Source organism: Pomacea canaliculata, linkage group LG7 (assembly GCF_003073045.1).
Source record: "Pomacea canaliculata isolate SZHN2017 linkage group LG7, ASM307304v1, whole genome shotgun sequence".
In the NCBI taxonomy this organism is placed as follows: Eukaryota; Metazoa; Mollusca; class Gastropoda; order Architaenioglossa; family Ampullariidae; genus Pomacea; species Pomacea canaliculata.
The window spans coordinates 13194814-13218641 of record NC_037596.1 but is presented as its reverse complement, the minus strand read 5'-3'; the positions used below and the strand labels follow the sequence as shown (position 1 = coordinate 13218641).

Sequence of the window (23828 nt, the reverse complement as noted above, 5' to 3'; positions counted from 1 at the left end):
GCTGGCCGCCCACCAATATATATACTATATATACAGTATTGGATAAAACTGAGTTAACTATATTAGTCCGGCCCTCTAGAACCATCCCAGTTTCTCATCCGGCCCTCTAGAACCATTCCAGTTTCTCATCCGGCCCCTTGGGAAAATTAATTGCCCACCCCTGCTTTAAGGTGTTTGAGAGTCGCTTCCCTTTTAGCTTCAGGTTAGTTAGAGCCAGAGGCTAACTCGAACTATGTCAAGTTTGTTAAATTTAATTTAAGGTTATGCTCTCTTAAAAAGGATAACTTGATTTGAATGAGATGTCGAATTTAGCTCGTACCTATAGGAAAAGGAATATACAATATGGAACAAATTCTAGAAGAAAGACCTGGTTTGACTCTGAACATTAGGCGTCCAAAAGATCTTCATAGAAAAGACCTAGTACAAACACGTGGAAAGTATTAAGATGTTCCAACAATGCTGTAAGTCGGGAAAGCTCAGCACAAAGTGCACAACCTTAAAGGTTTTGTAATCTTGTGAATTTCCCTAAAATTCACACTAAAAAGAACGCAAAGAGAAAACTGTATACCAGAAACCACCAGCATAACTACATTTATCTATAATGCACTGGATTAAGGAAGAAACCTTTCACAAAAGAAAACTTTGATTTGGTTTCCTTTTGCATAAGAACCTCCTAAATGCCTATGTGAATGCTTATACAGGAGCTACTATTTGCAATATGTACATAAATATTATGTATTAAGGAGAAGGCTGTTAGATTGTTTCAAGTAAATTCATTTCATGTACTTTATAAATATATCTTAAAGTGTTATACTTTGGTTCGGCAATTCTTTTTCTTAGCCTGAAAAATGTAGCTGATTGCACATCATGCCAACACTGTTTTTAAAACCAAGAGCAAGGCCATCGTGGGGGGTACATATAATTTTTGCCTTTGTATAGTGTTTTTTTCATTGCCTCCCTTTAGTCATTATCCTACACGTGTACAAAAGAAAAGTCAGATGAAGAAAGATATTACAACAGGACATGGTTTTAATTAAAAACAGCTTATTTTAATAGATGAAGAACAGATCAAACTACATACACAAAGGGTAACACAATTCAATTAAAGAAAAAAGAAACGGAGATGTCATCCCGTTGTCAGTAAGGCCACAAATGTTTTATAGCGCCACATCTCATCCCTTTGTTGAACTAAAACAAAATGTCACAATCGACAAACACAGTCAAGTACATCACTAGAATCATGACAGGTCAAACAATGAACTCTAAAATCAAATTTAGCTTCAAAAAATATCCAAAGAAATACAGGGAATTAGTTTCCTCAAGGTGTTAAGGCAAAGTAACATCACTCGGTGAAAAATAAATGTCTCTAAAAGGTTTATGAATATAAGCAAAATGAAAAGGCTATAAATGTGCAAAAATACAAAATAGACTACACGTACATTAATGATAGTAAAGTTTATTTATAATTATAGAGATTTATCCCAACACGGAAAGGTATCTCTTGACTTGGCTCTTGACAAAAATATAAACACATCGAATTATAAGAACAGGTACATAGAGACATGCAACATGTAACATCTATTTACAGACTATAATAATAATGATGAAGTTAACCCGTTGTGAGTTTCGTATTTCACCATAACAGTTTCTTTTCGCAATTTTCCGGCGACAAAATTACACAATGCAATCCATAATTATTTGACAAATTCAGGAATGTGGGAGTTTAACTGCAGTGTGTTAAAAATCCTTAAGCATCTTTCTAACTTCCATTTTTTAGTTTTTGCATGAAGTATTTCAGGTAGGTATATATGTTTTTGACTGAGTGTCTGCTAAGATAAGATTTACTGATAAGATTGTAATTACTCTTTCTCAAGCTTTTGCCTGTATGCCAAGAATAGTACAAACATTTGCCAGGTTAATAGCTAAATTATTCTTAAAGATACTTGCTAAAACCTCCTCACAGTATGTACACTTCAAGACATTCATAAACACACTAGCTTGGACACACATGGATACAAAAGAAATACTTGGTCAATAATTTTAAGTACAATACTCCACCTGGACTAGTAAACAACACGCACAAGGCTTTTCCTTTGAAACCCTTTACGCGAAAATCCATCACTGTCTGGTAAAATAGTTCCAATGAAATCAGCTCGAAATGATTGTTGTTTGTCTCATTCATCAACTCTGGTTGGTGTCCGCATGGTCTTCGAACAAACTTGTAGCCTCTGTAAATAGAACACCAGTTTAAAAAAGAAAGACACAGTTCATGAGATGCTCAGGATCAGGAATAATAAAAATGAACAAGAAGTGAAGTACGTAGAGAAAATTGAACACCCATTTCAGAAGAACATCCTGTGCTGAGAGGAGTCAGAATAAAAGTAATTTGTTGTAGCTAACCAGTCTTACTGCTGAGAGATGATTGATCACTACACAATAACTGTATTAATATAGATTTCTTACATCACTTTCATTACACAAAAGGTATAGAACTAAATTTTGGTCTATTGAGCGCACGTGTATTTAAGCTGCACCAACAATTTGTTTTGAAATCTCTACTTTTTTCACCAATAAACAGTATATATATATACAACTTGAAAGCTGCGTCGTAGGAATTTCGTCTCGTTTTCGGCATGATGAGGGTGTGTGAGCTTTAGCAACTGATCTGAATGCTTCAGTTGTATGCGGATTTGATTTTAAAATGTGACCAGTTAATACTGATACATCGTTAAAAATAATAAACTCATAAATCCTCAAACAAGCCGCATAGCTCTGTAAGACTCAGGGTATAAAGGGGAGAAATACGGTCGCGGCTTTTAGTCCGAAATTTACGGTAATCAAAATGTTGGGTTCAATATTGCTGACAGTCGCATCAAAATCACCTGCGGGCTGCTTCACAAAGGCTAAAATAATTGTACTCATCTCTGAAAAAACCCACAAATTGATTATACTGAAAGACATATGCGCTTCATTTGGACACAATATTGCTGAGCAATGCTGAAGTAGTTTTTACAGTTTTGTTACTGTCGTCTTTCACAAGAAAAGTGTCTAGCGATTATATGTTGACACTAACAGTTTTGTCGCCTAGCCAGTGCGATCTTGATTTATAGTTCGCAATCAGCGGAAAGGTGAACTGTAATGATACAAGCAAACTTGTCTTGATTACATCGTACTTACTATTTTCCCATCCGTTCTGACATCCAGTAAAAAATGTCCAGGCTGTGTTTCGATTTCTTTGCTGGCATCTGACCTGCTTATTTCTATGATGTGCTGTTCCCTTACATCCCAGTTAGACAACTTCAGTACTCGCATGATGCTCGTTGTCATGCTCTTCCTGTCACCAAAACAACATATGGCCACACGATGCTTATTTATTGTGCAGACAAACAATGGAACTCTCTCCCTTTCCATATTCCCCACCTACCCATTATTGAATCCTTTAAACGTGCACTGAAAACACACCTCTTCCGTGAACATTACTCCTAACAACCTTTCCCATAATGCTAGTCTTTTTTCACAGCCTCCCTTTTGCAATATCATGCTTGTGAATTAGTTATTGTGAACAGCCAGCAAAAAGAGAGTTGTAGTAGTCTACTTTAGACAAAACAAATGAGCAGATGAGAATTTTGATGTGTAGGATGGACAGAGTATAGCGAATGGAGCTGATATTCAGGAGTTCATAAACTGCAGAATGACAGATAGTAGAAGCATTCTTATCAAGAGACATGTCAGCAGACATCATGTAACCATTTAAGTTACATGCTGTAGTTACTGAAGGAACTTCGGCATCGGTGACCAAAACGGAGACAGGGAGAGCTTCTGTTTTATCTTCATTCAGTTTCAACTTATTGTGTGTCATCCATAGTCTAACATCTGAAATGCAATCTTAGATGCTCTGGATGGCAGTGTGTCCTTGAGATTCAGAGTAGCTGGTATGAAACAGAGTGTAACCTGCGAAAGATTGATCGAATATTGAGTGAGTTTAAATAAGAGCAGCTAGTAGCTTGGTATAGATGATAAAACGAAGGGACGAAGTACAGAACCTTGAGGAACCCCTGAGTGAATAGAGACTGGTGGAGACACCGCAGTCATCCACTATAACTGAGTGAGTCTTATCTGAGAGAGATGACTGAAAGCAGTCGAGTGGGAAGCCTGAAATGTCGCAGAGATTATTGAGTGTACGAATGAGGGTAGTGTGGTCTACAGTATCACGATATTATGCTTTTGCTGAGATTTTTTTAGCACTTAGACCTGTGCAATCAACAACCAGCAGGAACTCCCAATCCTTCAAGGAGAGAACATTCTGGAAACAGACCACTTCCCGTATCTGGGGAGCATTGTCAACGAGGACGGTGGACCGGACGATGGCATCAAAAGCGGCATCAACAAGGCCAGGCATGCTTTCAACAGCCTGTTGCCCATCTGGAACTCCCGAGTGTTTTCCTTCAGCAGTAAGACCCTCATTTTCAACACCAATGTAAAGGCAGTCCTACTGTATGGTTCTAAAACCTTTACAAACACCATCAACAACAAGCTCCAGACCTTTACCAAACGATGCCTACACCATATTCTGGGAATAAGATGAGCTGAAAAGATCTCCACCAGCTGCCTGTGGAAAAGAACCAACCAGAATGCTACTAGCCAAGACATCACAGAAGTCCAAATGGGGCTGGATAAGACAGCCTGTACAAACCAGCTGATACCATTGCCAGGCACGCACTTGACTGGAATCCTTAGGGGAAGAGTAGAGTTGGGAGACCAAAGCAGACTTGGAAAAGAACAGTAGAGTGCGGGGGACTCTGAACCACATGGGCCCAAACTGGGAGGGTTGCCCTATACCGGGTCCGCTGGCGAGGTGTTGCTCCTGCCCAATGCTCCTCGAGGGGTATTAAGGAATAAACTAACTAAACAAGACCTATTCAAAATTCTTCTAAGTTTTATAAAAGATATACCCTTACGAATCATTTGGTTCCGAGTGGCCACTAGTAAGGCGGTTTATTTCCTCGTTAATGCCATCTGGTTCCGCTTGGTCCCTAGTAAGGTTGTTTAATAGCTCGTTAATGGCCTCATTGTCGTTCACATGAAGGAATGCAGTGACCAGCTGTAACCAATAACTGTAGTCTCTGAAACACAATGTCAGTATCTTTTTGAGATATGATGGATATGTTCATATATTTGAGATTAAACAGATATCACAGTATTTTAGTAAAAAGTATCGGCTGAAAGGTGTGGACGTGTATTAGTGCAATTACTTAATGTGACAAACATTTAGAATCTGCTGTACTTCTTAGAGGAATGCAATAGAGCTGTAAAAAGTAAAATAATAACATCAAGAAACAGCAAACAAGAAACATACAATATTGAAATTTATTACATCACCATCCATCCATTGCTAGATGAATATCCAGTACGTTAAAACTGAGCTCACAGTGAATTCATTCTTACACTCTGACATGCAGTGGAAGATGGCTAAAAAGATGGAGGGAGAGAAAGAGAGAGTGAGCGGGCAAAAGGGAGCTAGCGATATTGTGATTTTACAGGATTATTCTTCGAACACTTTGACGTGTATATAATATATACCAGGTTTATACTAATATGTGCTTACTTGTTGATTTGGTAGTAGTTTTGTGTTTTAGCGGTGTCTCCGTCACGACTCTCTTCATTCTGATTTGTCTCAAAGAGAGGTACAATGGTGTCTCCACCAAAGCTCTCTTCATTCTGATGTGTCCCAAGGAGAGGTGCACTGGTGGCTACCAATCTGAAAAAAAAGTCAATGGAATTTTGAGAGATGATAGATTTGTACACATAAGTAATTGTACACATCTGTAAGCAGATCTCACACTATTTGAATACAATGCATCGGCTGAAGGGTGTGGACGCGTGTGCAAGCTCGAATTCGTTGCTGCATCTTCCACCAAAGGAATCTTGTTTGAATGGTTCATTACAATACAGCGACTGATTTCCGGGTATGCAACCCGTTGAGCAGAACCCATATGCAGAATCACATACTGTTCCTCCGAAAAAATTTCCCCAGCTGCTTGTGCAAGTTGTTGGATTTTAAATACACGACAAGCCAGCGATGGACTGGAGATGTCAATATTTTTCTGTAGGGAAAATGATGACACTTCACATCATCGACACCTACTACTGCATTTTTCAGATATTTCTGTCGACTCGAGTCAGGCAAATGGACATCCAACTCCAGAAACTGAGTAGCTCAGACAAGGGGCGGTCCTGGAGAACACCTATTGTTAGAGAGAAATTCCTACCAGGCGGTTTATCTGGACATAGAGCCGAGAGCCTTGTGTACTGCTTCGATCGCTTAAACTACATCCTCTTCAATTTTTAAATTTCTGCATCACATGCAAACTTCCTTTTGCCAGACTTCGTTAATTTTTTTTGAAGAATCTATTGAGTTATAGTAGAGCTTTCTACAATGCGTCAGATGATTTTCTATCAGAATGCGATTGATTAAAATATCGTTTTTCTTTATTACTTACAAGAGACTACCTCTGGATTACTGTTTTCGCTCCCAGACTATTTAACACAGCACGGTAAGGACCTTCAGTGTCTCCTTCATTTCTAGCGTATATGAACGGTTGTCTGTTACCTTTTGTCTTTGTTTCTTGTCTACTAAACTCGCAGTGCATATGCATGTTGTTAAGTCCTTTCCTCTTCTTTTGTCCATTGGTTGTTTGCTGCATATTGACAAATGGCCGTTGAATGCTTTGTGCTCATACCAATGCAATTTTAGTAAAACTTCATTTACAATAATGATAATGTCAAGAGATATATTTAATTTTGATGCAAAACATTTTACTTACGATTTATCATCGATGGAAGAAGGTTTTTCTGTAACAGATATATGTAAGCATGACATTTAAAAAGATTCTACATCAGACATTTCTAGCTGTTAACTTTAAAGATGCTCAAGTTTTAACTTGCTTGAGAAATGCAAAGAGAGATCAGTCTAACTTGATGTTTTCTCTATTTGACCATACAGACTGTTTCTGTCCTTTGATTATTATAAATTTGCATACGTCTCTTAAAATATCTGTAAAAACTTAAGTAAACGTGATAAAATATTGTTCTACCTCTTTCAGATTTGTTTCTCGTGGGACGTTTTTCAGATCTGTACATCTTGTACAGTAGAAAGAAGATAACTAGGCACAGAATTATGATCACAACTCCAAGAGAAGCTCCAATAATTACTTCATTATTGTTATCTGTTTAAACAAAGTCAGTTTAAATCAAGTTATTGCATCATAAATTAAGATGAAAAGCAAGAAACAAATATCACTTAGTTGTTGGAAAAATGGTTAGAAAATAAACTGAAATGATGTGGAAAAAGCTTTTTTTACATGTAGCCAATATCACAGTTCACTAAGTTGCCAGTTGCTAATATTGAAGACAGCTTAAATCACAAGATTATGTTACTTGCCTTTGGCTCCATAATCTTCAGGCTTAAGAAATGTGCCGGATCCTAAAAATAGAATCAAATACTTTATAATTTGCAACACTTTTAAATTTCGATCAACTGTGACGACACTTAAGTAGAAGCAACAAAAGCAATTCGTTATAGTTTTAACCCATTGTCTTCTCTGTGCTTTACATTTGCATTGATTCATTCGAAGCAGTAAGGGAAGTAAAAGCAAGATTCATTTTGATTTTGGTGTTTAGCAGTTGTTAAAGTTGTTTATAGTTTTTCACATGCAAATTTTGACCAGGGGTCAACGAGTTTCCAAGGAAACAAAAAAAGTAAAGTTAAACATTGTGTCAACTCAGGTCAGTTTCTTACATTTACGACAGATTCTGCTTCTTACATATGCATGTTAATTTATGCAAATCGTTTATAGAAACATATTGGTCGGGGTGTTTTAGATGCTTTAAAATTAATGCAACTGTTGAGTGAAAACAGAAGTGACACGTCTGCACATGGGTATGGGAGTTAAAAGCTACTATTGTTTGGTGATTGTCTAAAATTGCATAGATGTAATAAACATGCAAGTTGTTGCTGATTCTATAATGATTTATTAATGCACATATTTGTGTTTCTTAATGACGTAAATCCAGGAATAAATGTATTCACCTGCGTGCGTGAGCAGACATGCAAACAAACAAACAATGGCTTTTTTAAAAAAAATTATAGACTTTTCTTTCAAAAATCTCTAACAGATGAAAATCCAATCCGTCCTCAGCATGAGTTAAAGTCTATTGAATTAAGTAGTCTGAAAAAAATGTCCCATACTAGAATATACATTTATAGTAGTGTAACTACTCGACATTGAAGGACTAGTTATTTTTGAACTGATTTGTACTCTGAAAGTGTGTGTGGCTCATGAATTAAATTAAAACTTTATGTATTATAAGGTGAATGGGAAAGCCACTTTAGATCCCTAATAAAGGAACGTGTGAGAGTGAGTTTAAATCAAGCGACATGAATTGGTACTTACCATTTTCTGTAGTGCCATATTTCACTTTAGTCTTGATACTGTTACCTAAAAAGAAATTTCAAGAAAACAAGAGAAGATATCTAGTACTTGCAGAAAGCATTCAGTTTACAACTAGAAATTTATTTAAATTAATGAACATTTATCCCTATATATATGTTCTATAAAACAAAACATTTTGTGACTATATGAAATCTTCTGTGCAGTCCCACATGAGCATATTCCAAGTCATCTTTTTTCTACTAATGAAATCTTCAAAATATACTTATTTAAAGACATGAATACAAGGTTTTACCTGAGTAAAAACATGGAAATTTTTCCAATGGTGGGCCTCCATTCCGACAAACGAAACTTCCGTTTTGTTCCGAAAATGCTTCAGACACCGAGATGTAATCTTCTGTGACACCGAGAGCCTGATTTCTGACTGTGCATTCGTATCCTTCGTTGTGTGCACAACGAACCATTAGGTCTGCAAAAAATATTGAAAGTGTAAATATCTATAATTAATAAACGGAGTTACTTGTTTCACCTCTCTAAAGTTAACTTTAAAAGCATTTTAAGAACACTAACATTTAGAAAGATCTTTTTCTTCGGAAATGTAAACTGTGTCTGTATACATTGCTGTAAGATTCGCTGAATGAGGGACTTAAATGTTTGATTTTTTGGAAAAGTTTGAAATGCCTGTATTTTACTGACATGTTAAAGTTAAAATTTTTTTTTTCAAATTGAAAATGCAGTATCTGGAAGTAATATATCACAAAAATAGTAGATGAATAGTACCGCTGAAGGTATTTGTTTATATATTTATCATAGACATTGATGTTACGAAGATATCTATTAAATTCTTCTAGTATCATCGAAGCAGTGCAGAGACAAAGATAAAGATCAAGAAAACATATAAACGTATTGAATCAGGAGAAACACTGTGATTAAAATTACCTTGCTTTCCGTCGAAATGATTGAAGTATACAGAAAAGTCTCGTCTGTCTTTTGGGTCATGTGAAAATACGCACTGGAACTGATACGGATCCTTTTGATTCCTTATTATGCAACCGATCTTAGAAAGGCCTGCAACATACACATAAACACTAAAATTATACTTACTGAAGATCATGTTGATTTAAATCTCAAAATATGTTACTTTAGTTCTCTGGCTATTGTCAGTAATGTTTTGTTTTCTCCTGTGATAGATACGATTTCATTGACTCAGTAAATTCTTTTGAAATTTTATTTACTTGAAAGCCTTGTACTGTTAATTGTATTGTACAGTAACTAGTTGTTTTCATAATGATCACTCAAATGAGTCTCTCAACTTACTTCCCATTGCAACACTGTAGCATAACTGTGGGAGTCTACAATCACTGATTATTCTTTTGACGTCTGATGTTTCTGAAAATAAATCACATTTTGTTAATTGTATGATTATTACAACTGTGCATCAAAAATAAATGTATCATCCTTTAATGTTCCAGTAAAGATATTAATTTTGTTGACTTGAATCGTAGCACGATAACTGAGTCTTAGCGTATCTTGACCAATGCCTTCCAATTTATTAACAGAGAACCGAGAAAGGTAACTTGGGACTACATATTTTAATGTTTCAAAACTAACGACAAAATCGAGGATATAGTAAGGCCGGATCCAACCATGGCTGTTTACTCGTTTAGAGTATAACGTCTGTCCCCAAGTGGAGACGTCAGTTGTACTTTGTGTTTCTTACGATTTAAGATAATTTGTGAATGTGGAAAATTATATATTTATATAGATGTATAAAACATTAGTCCACTGGGACTGTTGATACAGTGAAAGCAGTGTTGTGCCGAACTTAACACCTCATTATTCCAAAGTTAAACTTAATTATGATTTCCTTACATTATGCGGGCCAGAAGTTTCCTACCCCTGTGCTAGAGAAAGACTACTATGATGTGACAGACAATGCAACAGCATTGCTGTACAAATGGACACGAATCCTGTGCGATGTACACAGCCATCAATCAACACGAGAAAATAAACATCGTTAGAAAGGAAAAACAAATTAAAGAAATGACATTACCTTTTAGCAGCAATAGTTATAAGAAACTTGTCTCCCACAGTCAAGTTACTTCCTGGTTACAAGAGTTAGTAATGCTGCGATGTTCTAAGAAGAAAGGCTTAAGCTTTATTTGTCAGAGTTAGTGTCACGTATGTATCCCTAAAATAGACTTACCACCTGTTTAAAATACCGAGGACATTGGTATATACACTGGTAGTAGTATTAATAATAATAAGTGGGAATTTGTAAAAGGGGAATGTGTCAGCCAAAGGCGAGTTCACTGAGCTGTACAAGATCACAAAAGAGTAACAAAGATGTAAAACAAAATCACAAAATAATAACAAAGATGTAGAAGAAAAAACAACGCGGGGATTCGCTGCGTTCTAACATTAAAGGGCGATAACGGTTTACCCTAGAGAATAAGGTCAGCGACATCAGGAGAATACTGGGACGATATTGAGTAATAGTGAGAATATCAAGAAATGTTATCAAATGAAACTACAAGAGGGTGATCATCATTTCAGTTTATTCAATGTAGCTCAAGGATGCTGCCGAAGCGAGTGAAACGTGACAGAGGACTCCAGCCAATGGACCCAAACAGTTTGCACTTTACATACATTATATACATTATATACATTATATAAGCACTGCACAGTAGTAGGGGCCGTCTAAATAACACGTAAACACCTAAGTATAATATTTATATATATATTGAAAAAAATCCCATACACCCAGTTAAAAAATCCGTTCAGGTCTTTATAGCTGCCTTGGATACGTTGTGTAGAAAATTATTAACATAGTAAGTAGTCCGGTCTCCAACAAAACCCACACAGTCTCTTCACACCGCAGTTACGGCCGTATACACCCCGTGGGCCAGATGTTCCCCGGCCCCTATAGATGTTATTTCCAGCTTCTAAAATTACAAACATCCTAACATTTATTTGATTTCATATAATCGGTGCTATTGAAAGCTTGAACTATTACAGTCTAAAATCTTTATAGACGGATAATGAAATGAAAAGTGCTATTAGAGATAAGTAGGTCCCTCACATTTGGTTAAGGGTAGTTTAGTACACTCAGCTGCTATGAACAGTTACATTAACATATCGCTAAAATACTTATAAACTTTCTGTTCACAAAGTCATCAGAATTTTTTTTTAAAGGAAGCTCGTCGTTTTCAGGTCACTGAAGTGTTTCCATGTAGAATCTCAACACTGCTATTTGTAGTAAATATTGTTCTATTTATATATTCCTGTCACACAGGCCTAGACCACAATTAAGCGAAACTAAAACTCCTCTGCCATGCTAGTAATACACATTTGTAGATATAATCTAGTCAAAACAGCTTAGGCCTTCCATGTAGGGAAATTTCCGATATATATTTAAAACATATATATACACACACAAAGCCATTTTGTTAGAAATACGGACTAGCGTTACTTAGATCAGGGCCAGTAAAACAATTCTTTCATATAAACTTAATAATTAAAACATCACAAAACATCAGTAGTACTTATTAACAATTGTTTTATATTTCATTGTTTTTCACTGGATAGCTAGCTATTTGTGAATTCAGTGATGTAATTGTATTCATTATCTCTGGTTGCGCATGACTCCACCACCATGTATTTCCAGGACTAGAGAATCGCACTGATTTTCATCTCTATATCTGGACCTGTCCAACATGGGTTGGACTGCGTTAAAGTTCGTGTTCCTGTCGAAAAAGGTCGAGGTGTTGAGACATGCAAGCCCTCTGACCCCTAGAAGCTGGCACAGATTTCATGTAAAGGCATTTATTCTTCTCCAAAAGACACTCAGTGTAAAGAAAGTGTCGCACAAAAAAGTCGATTATAAAAGTAGTCAAGCAAGTGGGTTATACAGGTAGAAAAGGTAGAAAATGTGAACAGACAATGATGTTGAAGTCTCACCCCTCCCTTCATCTCCTCAAGTTAGTCTCTCCCTTCCCTCCACCTCAAGTTATGTTTCACATTGCTGTTTATTTTTATTTATGTGCAGGTGTTGATAAATCTATTTCCTTTGAATAAGGCCAGGGTCTAAAGAAAATTCTCTCTCTCTCTCACACACACCCACGAGAGTGCAGAGCATCACAACTGAAAATAAAGGATGGATGACCCGAGCGTCGCGTGTGACCCCACTCACATCATTCCTCCCTCAGCAATTGTGTGTATGAAAGAAAGAGAGAAGGAAAGAGAGAGAAGCATTTTTGCCCAAAGTATGGATCGTCCTCCGTACTGCTGTACTGGCATAAAGATGAGTTTCACTAGTTACAGATCCCCCCCTCTCTCTTTAGAAACATTATCTGTAGATGTAACATTCCTTTAAATAAAAGATCCTTATTAAAATATTGTAGTCGCTCGACTTGATTAATCTCTCCCTACATTGTCACTCTATCTAATACAAGAATATTCTGTGTGTAGTGTTCATTTCTCTGTTCTGTCAGCTGCATTGTCTGCCCTTTGCACATCCTAAATTGTAGCCTGATACAGTGATACTCAGGTACATTGTCCTGATATCCCTCCACTGAGCTTCGGCAGGTTAAACACTGCTCACCACAGATAAAGGCATCCAATTCTCGTTCGAAAATACGACACACGTTAAAAATAAACACGAATATTTTCAGATGGTCAGCAATACTTCTTTTAATCATAATACTTACATATAAGTCATTTCGTTAAATTATAAGCTACAAATGTATTTAAAATATAAAAAAGTGATAAGCTGGCACTGGTGAAATTTTAACCCGATCTTCCGAAGAGACTAGTGCCCTTACTGTTTGTCACACAGTGACTGAGTACATACAGTAGACAGTAATAAGGGCAGTTTCTTTGTAAAGCAGAACTAATATCATGAAAGAATACTGTTAAAAACATGAGCACCAAAAAAACTTGACTAAGATCTGCATTGCTTTTGACCACATAATCTCTTAAAATAGTTTTTCTTCCTTAGTCTTTGGGATCGTCCAGTTCTTCAACGCACAGTGGAGGAAGAAATATAAATTAGGTAAGGCATTCCACGTGCAATTGGATCAAAAAAAATAATAATAATCAACAATGTTGTGTTTAGGTTACATGACAAAAGCAGGCCTGTCCTGGAAAAGGAACAAAGACCTTATTCAGAACATGTTCAGACACGGAAGCATTTCGAACGAGAGGCACGTCTGAGTCAACAATCTGGGATGAAGTGTTGCTACGGAAGGATGACCGAGACGTCCCTGACCCAGAACAAACGCTACCAATCTTGTCGTCGTCAGTAGATGTGTCCTCCTGGTCTACACTTGCCGTCTGTTTATTGATGGTCAATACTTGGTCAGTTTGTGTAACCCTATAAAAGATAAAACAATTTAAAAACAAAAATGAACAGATCTTATGATTTTCTGGGCCAGAAAGAAAAAAAGAGAAAAAGATGGGAAACATAAGAAGGTGGAGTGCGGATACAAAAAAAAAAAAAATGAACATAGTTTGAGAAGTGTTTAAGTGCTAAGAAGAGAATACAACAAAATTTACATTTGCTATTACGACAAACAGTATCCTTTTTGTACACTTGAAGAAATAAAGTTGCAATTTGCTTTACTAAAATACCAAGAATCATTTATACTGTTTTGTCTGATCTCTGACAAACAAGATCGTAGTTGATGTTCTCCTATCAAGAATACAGTCTTTTAATATTCTCATCTCTTACATCCCGGCGTATGAAATTGATACAAATCCTTCCGCCAGAAAATAGATACTGATGTTAAGGATTAATGTTTTATCCATACATTCTAATACACATCTGCAAACCCACTCATGCACACAAGGACGCACACATAATTGAACTATAGTGTATCTCTACAGTTTCTCGTCATAGACAATTTACCACAAAGTAGGACCTTCTTTTGTTCATTCTTCAAAATCTGCAAAATTCTTCTTAATATGTTTAATGCAGTTTTTGGGGATTTTTCATACCTTTGGATTGGGTTATTTGTTTCAGCCGGCAATTCCCTGAAGCTAGCTGGTGAAGGGTGAATCTGCGCTTGGTTCTTATGGTTGCCTGTGTTTTCTCTCCCAATAAAGGATTTTTCACATTCCTCGATCCCGCTGACTAGTGGACATTTGTTGTATCTAAAGAAAAGGTAAATGGTTATTGTACATTTGTTAGCATTTGTATAAAACGATATGCTTCGATTTATGTGCATTTGAAAGATTGTCTACACTGGATCAAGGGTATAGACATGGAGCCACTGCGTGTCTATGGTGTTAAGAACATGGAGAAAAAAATCTGCCACTGTCCATTCTCGATCCGGTAAAGCTTCATAACTTCTCCTGAAGCTTAAGCTTTTGATTACTCGTTTGGTTAGAGAGTGAGTTGAGAGAGGAGAGAAAAACATGTTGAAGCTGGGAAAAGTGGTTTGTTAGATACCTAGCGATTGTTTTATTCTTGAGTTATTTTCTCACATATAGTTTGCCCATATTAGATATTGTTTTAGTACCATATAGTATGTCTTTTCTTTAAATAAAATTAGATTGTGTCCAAGTCCAAGGTCACTGTTTAGTCGATTAATCAAGCCGCTCATTGAGATTTCATCAATACAAAATCTTATTACAGAGTGGCATGCGAGAGTACAATGACAGCAAAATCTCATTTTTTGGCAGTTTCAAATAAATTACAGTTAACTAGACACAGAACACTTAGACTTACAGTGTAGAGTTCATGCTACTTTCAGGACCTGAAACAAATTTATTAAAATACAATTTTTGTTATAAAATAAAACACTTGCACTAGCTACTGAAGAGCGTCTACTTAAAAACTGTATGTGCACCATTAAATTTTTAGAAGGACATCAGCCTAAAATAACCGCTAATATAGAACTGAGAGTGACGAGCGATGAAAAGCTTAAACGGGAACACGTGCGAGTAATTAGTAAATTTTGCATGTCGCTAAAACAGGAAAAAAATATTAGTTTTCACATCGATAAAAATGTATCAAATTTTTATATTATATTACTATACATTAATGGAAAAAGTCGTTATCAGCAATTAGTTGTAACTATGTAATAAACATACTATACTGGAAAAAATATCTATCAAATAAAAATATATACAAGAATTTATCTTACACAAACGAACATTTGAAATTTATTTATGTTTTTTTATACACATGGACAAATTAACTCAAATGTGTGCACGGTAACGGAGACTCAGTAATAACTCAACGTAGACTGCAATGTCCGTGATTGTTGCCCTTACATTTTGATCTGGAGATTTACAAGTGTGTCCAGTAAATTTAGTTTGGAACAATTTAATTTTTTAAAAACTTCAGTTGATGCTTCTAAATAAAGTTCAGATCTGTGGGGATAAATTCCAAAACCAGCTGTTTTATTTTATGACCAAAAAAATTACTTCTTGAACATGACAACCTGAGCGAACTTTCTCGAAGACACGCGTAGATTTGCTGCACTGACTTACTAATTGCGTACAATCGGATAGTACTCGTTTTGGATCTGTATTTCCTTAACAGTAGAAGGCCGCCGATGATGATGACGATGATAAGCACAATGACGACGATGGGTACTACAACTGCAGCAACAGGAACTGCAGGGCTGTTACCTGAAGAACAGAAACAGATTTCATCATAAAAGTTGAAATTTCAGAAGAGAATTTCACACAGCCATTTTTTCCCGTAAGTGCAGACCAGGTTTTGAGTCACAAAATTTAATTGCTTGTTAGTCATTTTTTAACAAAAGCATTGATGATTAATTTTATATACAAAAGACCCATGTTTGTAACTAACATACTTATTTAACAGTATAATGGATAATAATACAGCTTTATAGTGGTTCGTAGTAATTTTTTGTTTGACTTTTATAGTCATGTGGAAAGGTATTTTACATAGTATCATCCTCGTTGTACCTAAATGTTTAAATGACTTTCCGAGGACTGTTTAACCGTTAAAAAATCTCCCGGATTATCAATAACTCCTCACGTGTTTAAATACCTTGCTTCTACTTTTCAAAAAGGTTTTGTTTGGATGTCAATATGTCCTAAGTCTTAAACCTTTAACTCTTCTCTCTTTATTGTCCTATAGTACAAATACACAGTTTAGTTCACAGTTACATAATTTTAAAACTAAGGTGATAAATATAAGTAAAACGTCAGTCACAATGCTTTAAAGTTAGACAAAATTACACACCTTATAGTTTACAACTTGTTTGTGGAAAAAAACACAGCAGGGAATAAACTAGTAGTGAGATGCTTAAATATTTATAAAAATTCTCTTATTTTATTTTGACAAATGTTAGAACTTCTCATATTTCAGCCCTTACTATTTTCTTTGTAACTACAACCACTCACATCTCTGTCCTTTCCTCTCTCTCTTTCTTTTTTATAATTACTTTCCAGTGTACATATTTATTTAATGTACATAGGTAGAAGACTCATTTATTACATTGTAATAGCTACGTTCTCTCAGTCAAAATGTTTTACGATGCTTAGCTTCCTGTTGATGTCAGCCCCAGCCATTTTCATTAGCTACCATATCCTTTGTTCTCAGTGCACTAGTGGGTAGAGGAAGACAGATTTGAGAAAACCAAAAGAAGAAAAAGAGGGGAAACGTTGATTAGCTCCTAAAAAGGCGCAAATTTGAGACATTTAACTCTCACGCTAAATTGACATGTGCTAAAGGGCTTAATGACATATATAGTCATAAACTGGCAGTAGTCACATACAGCCATCTGTTACTTTATCTATCTCGAGTGATATAAAGTTTATTTGTGCCTTAAGGCAAAAATAAAATAAATGTTTCTTTTAAAAGTGCAAGAAGGGTATATGTAGGCAGGGCTGGGCTATATAAATAGCTTTCCAGATAATGAAGTCATGCTTTGAAGAAAGAAATTTTTTTGTCTCGGCAGAAATTATAAATTTATTTATTTAACACCTACCTTCTGTAGTCGTACCATGACCGATTCCAGGTTCGGTACTGCTAATAGTATAGCAGGTTTCTGAAAAAGGAAACAATATTTAATATTTAGAACTGGTTTCAAGCTAAAATTGAAATTATTTTCAATACAGTACAATGATATAAATTTTAAAACAAAGAAAACTTTACGCATACTCCTTCGTGCTTTATATCCGCATAGTTGATTCTTTGTTATCCAGGCAGCGGAATGGAGCTTACGTGAGTAAAAGTAAATCTCCTCTTTTGACGCAACCTTGTCTGCACCAGATATTTTAAAGGAATTTAAAGGCCCCAGAAGCAAAGGGCTGGGCATCACCCTTTAATACGTTAACATGCAAATTTCCATTAGGGTATGATCTTTTTTAAAACCTTTTACTTCCTGTACTTTCAATAAAGTAAATATGAACTGTTAACTGTTCCTTCATAAAGATAAGCTGTAATTACAGTAGAAATAAAGTCAAAACACCTACAATACTATACGAGGTAAATCTTAAAAACGATTACTATCTTGTCGTCATAAGGAAGGTCGAGGGGCGTCCTTAGGGACCTCACCACAATAAACACCATGGCGATGGAGATGACTGCACAAAGCAGCAAAAGATTTGGTTAAAATCTTTGCACATTAGTACATTAGTATAAGCGTGCAACATAGACAGGGATAAATTTCACAACATTAGAAACTTGAGACTACTGAATGTAATCCCTTTGTAAATAAAAGGTGACAACCAACACAGGCCCACCTCACACTAAGCACTTTTCGCAGCAGTTGCAGATTTAGAGAGCGAACTACTAAAGTTTGGTCCCTTTAAGAAATACCCATTTTCCGTTACCAAAACGATGATAGATTTTACCTCAATAGGGGAAACTAAAGGCACATAAAAAGCCAAAACAAAATATTGCACAAAACTAGAGTATCATGAACTAGAATGATAATGGAGGACAGCCCAAACAAATGTAGCAGCAAGGAATCAGCTTTTACAAAAGTTACCTGTCATTATCCCTGCTAAGAAGACTTTGAAGTAAACAATTTCGATTGCAAAGTGTAGTTTCTATTTATCTTAAGATTGTTTATTATTTTGGCAAGTTTAGTGTAAACATGTTAAAACACATACAAGCTAACGTAATCAAAGCTGAAGAATTTCCAGAATTTACCGCAAAGTTACAATGTGTTTTAACCTCTTGAGCAGGTTTTCGTCTATATTGAATTCTCTAAAATCAATTAAGAATTTAGGACTTATTTTTGATCCAAACTGATGATAGATATATTTTTATGAACTTGTCACAAACTTTTAAACTTTATTTAAAATGTGACGTGTTAGTTTGTTAGCTTTTAAAAATAATATTTTAGGGCTTTAGAAGATCTTACCTGGAGGATGGTACGCGCATTTTTTAATCATAGAAATGTTTCCTTTCTGACAACCAAACTCTCCTGTCGTGTTTCCAAATGTGTCAAGAACTGTGATGGTGACATTGTTATAACCATTATGTGTGATGTTGAAGTCTCCAAAACATTTAGTTACTCCGTTGTATCTACAGCCAGCCACTTGTCCTGTTCAAAATAGAAAATAGAAATAAAAAGTAGATGGTTTATGACGATTATGTATTGTCTAGATTATTATCAAGTATATAAATAGAATGTGAAGACATAAACTTCAGACTCTTTACTTCGAGACTCTCCAATACAGAATTGCTGAGGTGTTCAAAACCTTCCCTTTTTACCTACTTTATTACACAAGATACTGGTAGAAAGAAACAATATAATTATATGTTGTAATTTTAGCGCATAAAACACACATGTTCATTTGTCAGTTTTAAAATTGGCGTTTTCCACCTGTAGCTATAAGACCCGTAAATCATCCGCTCTTTAGGGCGAATAACATGCTAAGTCATGTCTTGTGATAAAAGGGATTTTTTGTGATGTCTTGTGATTTTTTTAATATATACAAAGAAATATAAAGTGTTGAAATTTCATTGACCATTTGAAGAAGATCCAACTACCATGATAATGTATCTTTACTCCTAACTGTGTGTGTTAAATGTCTGTATGAGTATGTATGCCTGCCGTTGTGAGCAAAAGAAAATTTCTGTCTTGGGTATCCTCGACAGACAATAAAGTCTGATTTGATTTTTGATTTGAAAATCCACGGTGAGCATGTAAGCAATACTTAATGATCCTAATGAAGCATCACATTCCTTAGAAAATCTTAATGCATTTCACTCCAGCAATCTTAGTATTAAAACTTTTATAGTTTTGAAGTATTTAACTATACATGTTTGAACCTAATGGGGAATCTTTGACTTCCAAATGCTAGATGAAGATAAAGAGGTAGCAGACAAAGCAGACAACAAAGAACGTTGTGGTAAGCACGAGTCAGTAATCGTTAAATTTTACAAGCTCAGTTTGATTATTAATGAAAAAAAGAAGGTCTATTGTTGAGAAAACCCCAAAAGATTTGAAAGAAAAAGAGTAAAAAAATTAAACAAACGAAAATTAGATATCTACATTTTCAGGAATGCTGTTTTAATAAATATAATTTACAGTATAAATACCAACATAGAAAATTAATTAAAGACAATTTTGTCACAGTTAAAAGTTATATTGTTAGATATTGTCAGATTTTACATATGACGTGTAATACGGCAAGACTTGAACGTTAACATGACATTCTTGGTACTGTTTATTTTTTAAAAATTACAATGTTATTCTACTCTGCTTACGCGCTTGTACTCTAGTGCTTTCGCAGGGAGAAAAAGCAACGTTTCTAGTAATAGTTGTTCTCGACTTTAAGTACAACATGCACTATATTGCTCACACACAACGTCAGGAAAAAATAACTTTCAGTAATATTTTACTCAAACTGTGAATATGGCATAAAAGTGTTACTAATCTCTTATATGTACTTACACACAATTTATATATACTCTTAATTATCAAGTAACAGACATAAGAAAATTAGCATGTATAATATATTGTTACTCACAAACACACACACACAACATTTTTGGAGTTCAGGCTAAGGTTCAGATGGAGTTCAGATAAGGACATTTGTACAGGCGAGGGTGATTTTCATTTAATTTCTCCAGTATTGTGTTTTCCCTAGCTCTTCGTTTTCAAGGCACTTCAAATTATAGGAACGATGTTTTCTTGAGAGTTATGTGTGTCACCAGTCGGGAAGGTCTTTAAAGTATAGGGTTAATTTAATTTCCAACAAGATCAATTTTTATATTGATAACAGTGATTGACAAAAATAAAAGAAGTTGAAGTGATTGAAAATATAGTTTTCGTCGTTTAAGATGCATGAATTAAGATCGGGAAGATGGTCAGTGAGACACAAAGATCTCCAATTGGTTACCTTGAACTCCCTGAGATGATTCAAAGTGAAGAGAAAAAGATCCTTCAGCTTTAGCATCTGTATCAAATAAGCACTGCATTTGAAACGGACAGTTTTTATTCTTAATTTCACAGCCCATCTTCGGAATATCTGCAATATACACAAACAAAAAAGTCTTTTGTCTATATTAATTTAAATAGGCTTTAAACAATAGTTTTAAGATCAGATAAAAATAGTACTTTTTGAAGAAATTAAATGGGAAAACCAGTTATTACAATGTCTTCTTATGAAAAAAATGGTCTTATTGAAATCATACATTAAACACTGAATTTGTGAAACAATTTTAGATTTTTTTTTAAAAGCAATGCGACACATACTTCAACCTTGATGGGTAATCAGTATCGTATGTTTAAGTATAGAGAGACTTAAGCATCGCCGAGAAGTAATAAAATTTGGTAAATAGGTATAAATAGGTACAACTAAATCAGGTATCGTAAGAAATTACAAAGGCTCACTTGTGTATACAAAAACGCCACTTGTTAAACAACAGACAGCCAGTACGAAGACGTGAAGCTTCAGCTTTTGATAAACCACCTGACTTGCTGGATGCCAACTGTGCTCTGAGTAGACAGGATTGATGCAAGGAATGGTTCAAATGTGACCTTAAAAGAAATTTGTTAGAATACAAATGAAGAATCAGAATTAGTAATTGCCACCTCAGTCTAAACACCAGTAACTCAGGATGGAGGCAACATACGTTTCTGGGATGCAGGTATGGCTGCTTGTGAGAGGGGAGACAAAAAAACAACAACAAAACGGTCGGAACTGGGACACTGTTCGGCGAGAGCAGCAAAAATGAGTTATATTTTATGAAAATACTTTACATCCCATGAGAGATAATTTGTATATTTTAGTTGAGTTATTGTAGCGTAAAACCATTCGTATTAGTAAGCAATTTACATGTATAAATGTGGAATATGTGGATATAAATATAAATATGTGGAACACGATTTGAAAAAGAGTGTTTCAAGACTTAGAACTACATTGTACACATAAATCGTGTTAGTGAAGTGGGAGAAACAAGAATAAAATCAAATGTCTTGATGAAAGTCAGTAACTACGCGACCACAAGGCCAGTAAAATACTTTTTCCGACAATGTTAATATGAAATAAAATATTGTAGGATCAAAGGCCTCTGAAAAGGAAACATAAACTAAGCGGAAAAGGGAAGTAACTGAAATAAAATACATGTACACAAATTTTCTCCCATGATGTGTGCAGTATTTTTGCAAAATATAACTTAGTGGTTGTAAACAAGTAACTTATTATATGAAGATGATAAAATCTGGATGTGAAAACACACCTTGTGCGTTACTGGAGTGCTCAATACATTCTGAAATTTCAGTGAGATTAGTATTATTTTTCGAAACTTAAGTTTTGATGTTTGAAAAAATATAGGATTTTATAAAATCAAAGATTTGAAGAGACAGCGAAGGATGAGAGACACATTAGCTATGAATTATATGAATATTATGATTTTTATATTAGCTTTAAACATGCTTCTCTACACACTACTGATAAAAAGCTTGTCACCTACCTTGTTTAAACACCAACTACACAAGTCTATGAATATAGGCTTAGGCCCTACAGTACTGGCTTAATGGCTTAGTCCTCAGAAATTCCTCAGGTGAGTAAAGGTGCATCACACATATTGGGAAATTCCGAACAACGGAAAAATCTGTAATTACGAAAATTTAGTTTTAGGCCTGTTTTATAAGACTAGTAGAACCGTTAAGTGATACAGGGAAAGCCCTCTGCCAGAAAAAAATTCTGACATTGATCTGTTGAAGTGACAAGGTCCCGTTTCCTACGCCTAAGCACCAGATGTCCAGTGGAGTTTTGTATTGCCTGTGGTTTATAAATAACGGTTCACAGCTGATGAAGAGTGCAAGAAGTCAGTATTGTGAACGGTTTTTTTAGCTTCTGAGTGCTTATTCCTCGCAATGTGAATAACCTCACCGCATGCAATGCATTTTGTGTGGGTGGGTCTGTTTAACATTAGCTATTACTGTTCAGCTAACGAAGCAGAACTTTACGCAACTTCTACAGACATTTCTACTTGTGAAACTTCTGATTATAGTTAAATAATCTTTCTGTTACTATCGTTAAAAGAGTTCAGAGAAAAAGAAGAGACAGCGAGAAAGGAAAAGACTAGAGAGAGAGAGAGGGGGGAAGAAATATTACTGTGTTGCTAGACGCGTTATGCAGTGCCATAAAATAGAAAGAATCAACATTTATCAAAGTTCTGGATTATGACGAAGTTTGTATAAGCTTTGGAACAGTAACTGTTTGTAGTTGATTACACAACTGTACTTTAGAAGTTTCCGTAGAAAATATTTCCTTGTAATCTTTCAGTTACATTTGAACCTCACAGCCAGCATTCTATGTCAGAGACTTCAACATGAGTGGACGCTGCAAAGTTTTATGCACTTGTTTGTTACTTTTGCTGTTACAGAAAATGGTGATTTCCTTGACATGTAAGTTGAGCTGCCTATAGAAATTTGCGTCTAAAATATTTCAGTAAATTTTTATGGAAGTGTACAGTAAATGCACGCCTCTTTGGTGGTTTCTTTGTAAAATGTTATAGTATTTTGATTTAAATTTACCTACGATTGTTACAGTGATTTCGAAGTTGAAATAGCAACAGAATTTTATTAAATTATTTAAATTGTTAAATTGTTTATATTCAGGCATTAAGATGCTTAACTTTAATTTATCAAAACAAATCAATAATAATAAAAAACAGAAAAATAAGTTGCTGTAAACAATAAACTTCTCTTTTTCAGGTGGACTGTCTAACCTAACTCATACCCTTACTAAAGAAGAATATGATTCCATTTATATCAGCTATACCATGACTATAACAGCCAGCCCAGATGTTCCAGACATATTCTACGCTCTGTATCAAGTTTGTGAAAGAAACTCTTTGACTACTGCATGTACATTTATTTACAACGATTATCACAGGAAGTTTGGGAAGGATTTAAGTGAAAAGACAGG

The 23828-nt window shown here is 35.2% G+C and overlaps 4 protein-coding genes and 1 long non-coding RNA gene across 6 annotated transcripts in view; 3 read left to right on the top strand and 2 right to left on the bottom strand.

Moving 5' to 3' along the window:
- LOC112569665 overlaps window positions 1-23828 on the top strand; it is a 130976-nt gene that overhangs the window by 7274 nt on the left and 99874 nt on the right. The window lies entirely within an intron of this gene.
- LOC112569667 overlaps window positions 1-23828 on the top strand; it is a 140872-nt gene that overhangs the window by 31236 nt on the left and 85808 nt on the right. The gene's annotated exons all lie outside the window — the stretch shown is intronic.
- On the bottom strand, window positions 1012-10641 carry LOC112569675. The gene is made up of 12 exons (XM_025247554.1): window positions 10504-10641; window positions 9768-9839; window positions 9390-9518; window positions 8746-8919; window positions 8454-8498; window positions 7442-7483; window positions 7095-7226; window positions 6825-6852; window positions 5606-5758; window positions 4959-5123; window positions 3178-3334; window positions 1012-2228 (listed from the first exon to the last, which is right to left on the bottom strand). The coding sequence occupies exons 2-12, from the start codon at window positions 9772-9774 to the stop codon at window positions 2175-2177; spliced, it is 1086 nt and encodes a 361-aa protein (XP_025103339.1). The 5' UTR covers window positions 9775-9839; window positions 10504-10641; the 3' UTR covers window positions 1012-2174.
- On the bottom strand, window positions 13123-22477 carry LOC112569679. Its single transcript, XM_025247563.1, has 9 exons — window positions 22366-22477; window positions 21284-21430; window positions 20790-20918; window positions 18803-18985; window positions 17420-17479; window positions 15948-16088; window positions 15181-15208; window positions 14448-14603; window positions 13123-13824 (listed from the first exon to the last, which is right to left on the bottom strand). The coding sequence occupies exons 3-9, from the start codon at window positions 20905-20907 to the stop codon at window positions 13563-13565; spliced, it is 948 nt and encodes a 315-aa protein (XP_025103348.1). The 5' UTR covers window positions 20908-20918; window positions 21284-21430; window positions 22366-22477; the 3' UTR covers window positions 13123-13562.
- LOC112569693 lies at window positions 22607-23828 on the top strand. The gene is made up of 3 exons (XR_003100508.1): window positions 22607-22722; window positions 23184-23305; window positions 23615-23828. It is a non-coding gene; the product is annotated as an uncharacterized LOC112569693 (long non-coding RNA).

Coding starts and splice junctions, on each gene's coding strand:
- LOC112569679 (XM_025247563.1), bottom strand. CDS start 20,907: ATGGGCTGTGAAATTAAGAATAAAAACTGTCCGTTTCAAATGCAGTGC. Junction 17,480..18,802: donor ATGCGCGTACCATCCTCCAG/GTAAGATCTTCT, acceptor TTCCTTTTTCAG/AAACCTGCTATACTATTAGC. Junction 14,604..15,180: donor AGTAGCATGAACTCTACACT/GTAAGTCTAAGT, acceptor CCTTTTCTTTAG/ATACAACAAATGTCCACTAG.
- LOC112569675 (XM_025247554.1), bottom strand. Junction 8,920..9,389: donor TCATTTCGACGGAAAGCAAG/GTAATTTTAATC, acceptor TATTTTTTGCAG/ACCTAATGGTTCGTTGTGCA. Junction 3,335..4,958: donor CACTCGGAACCAAATGATTC/GTAAGGGTATAT, acceptor TTTTGGTGACAG/GAAGAGCATGACAACGAGCA.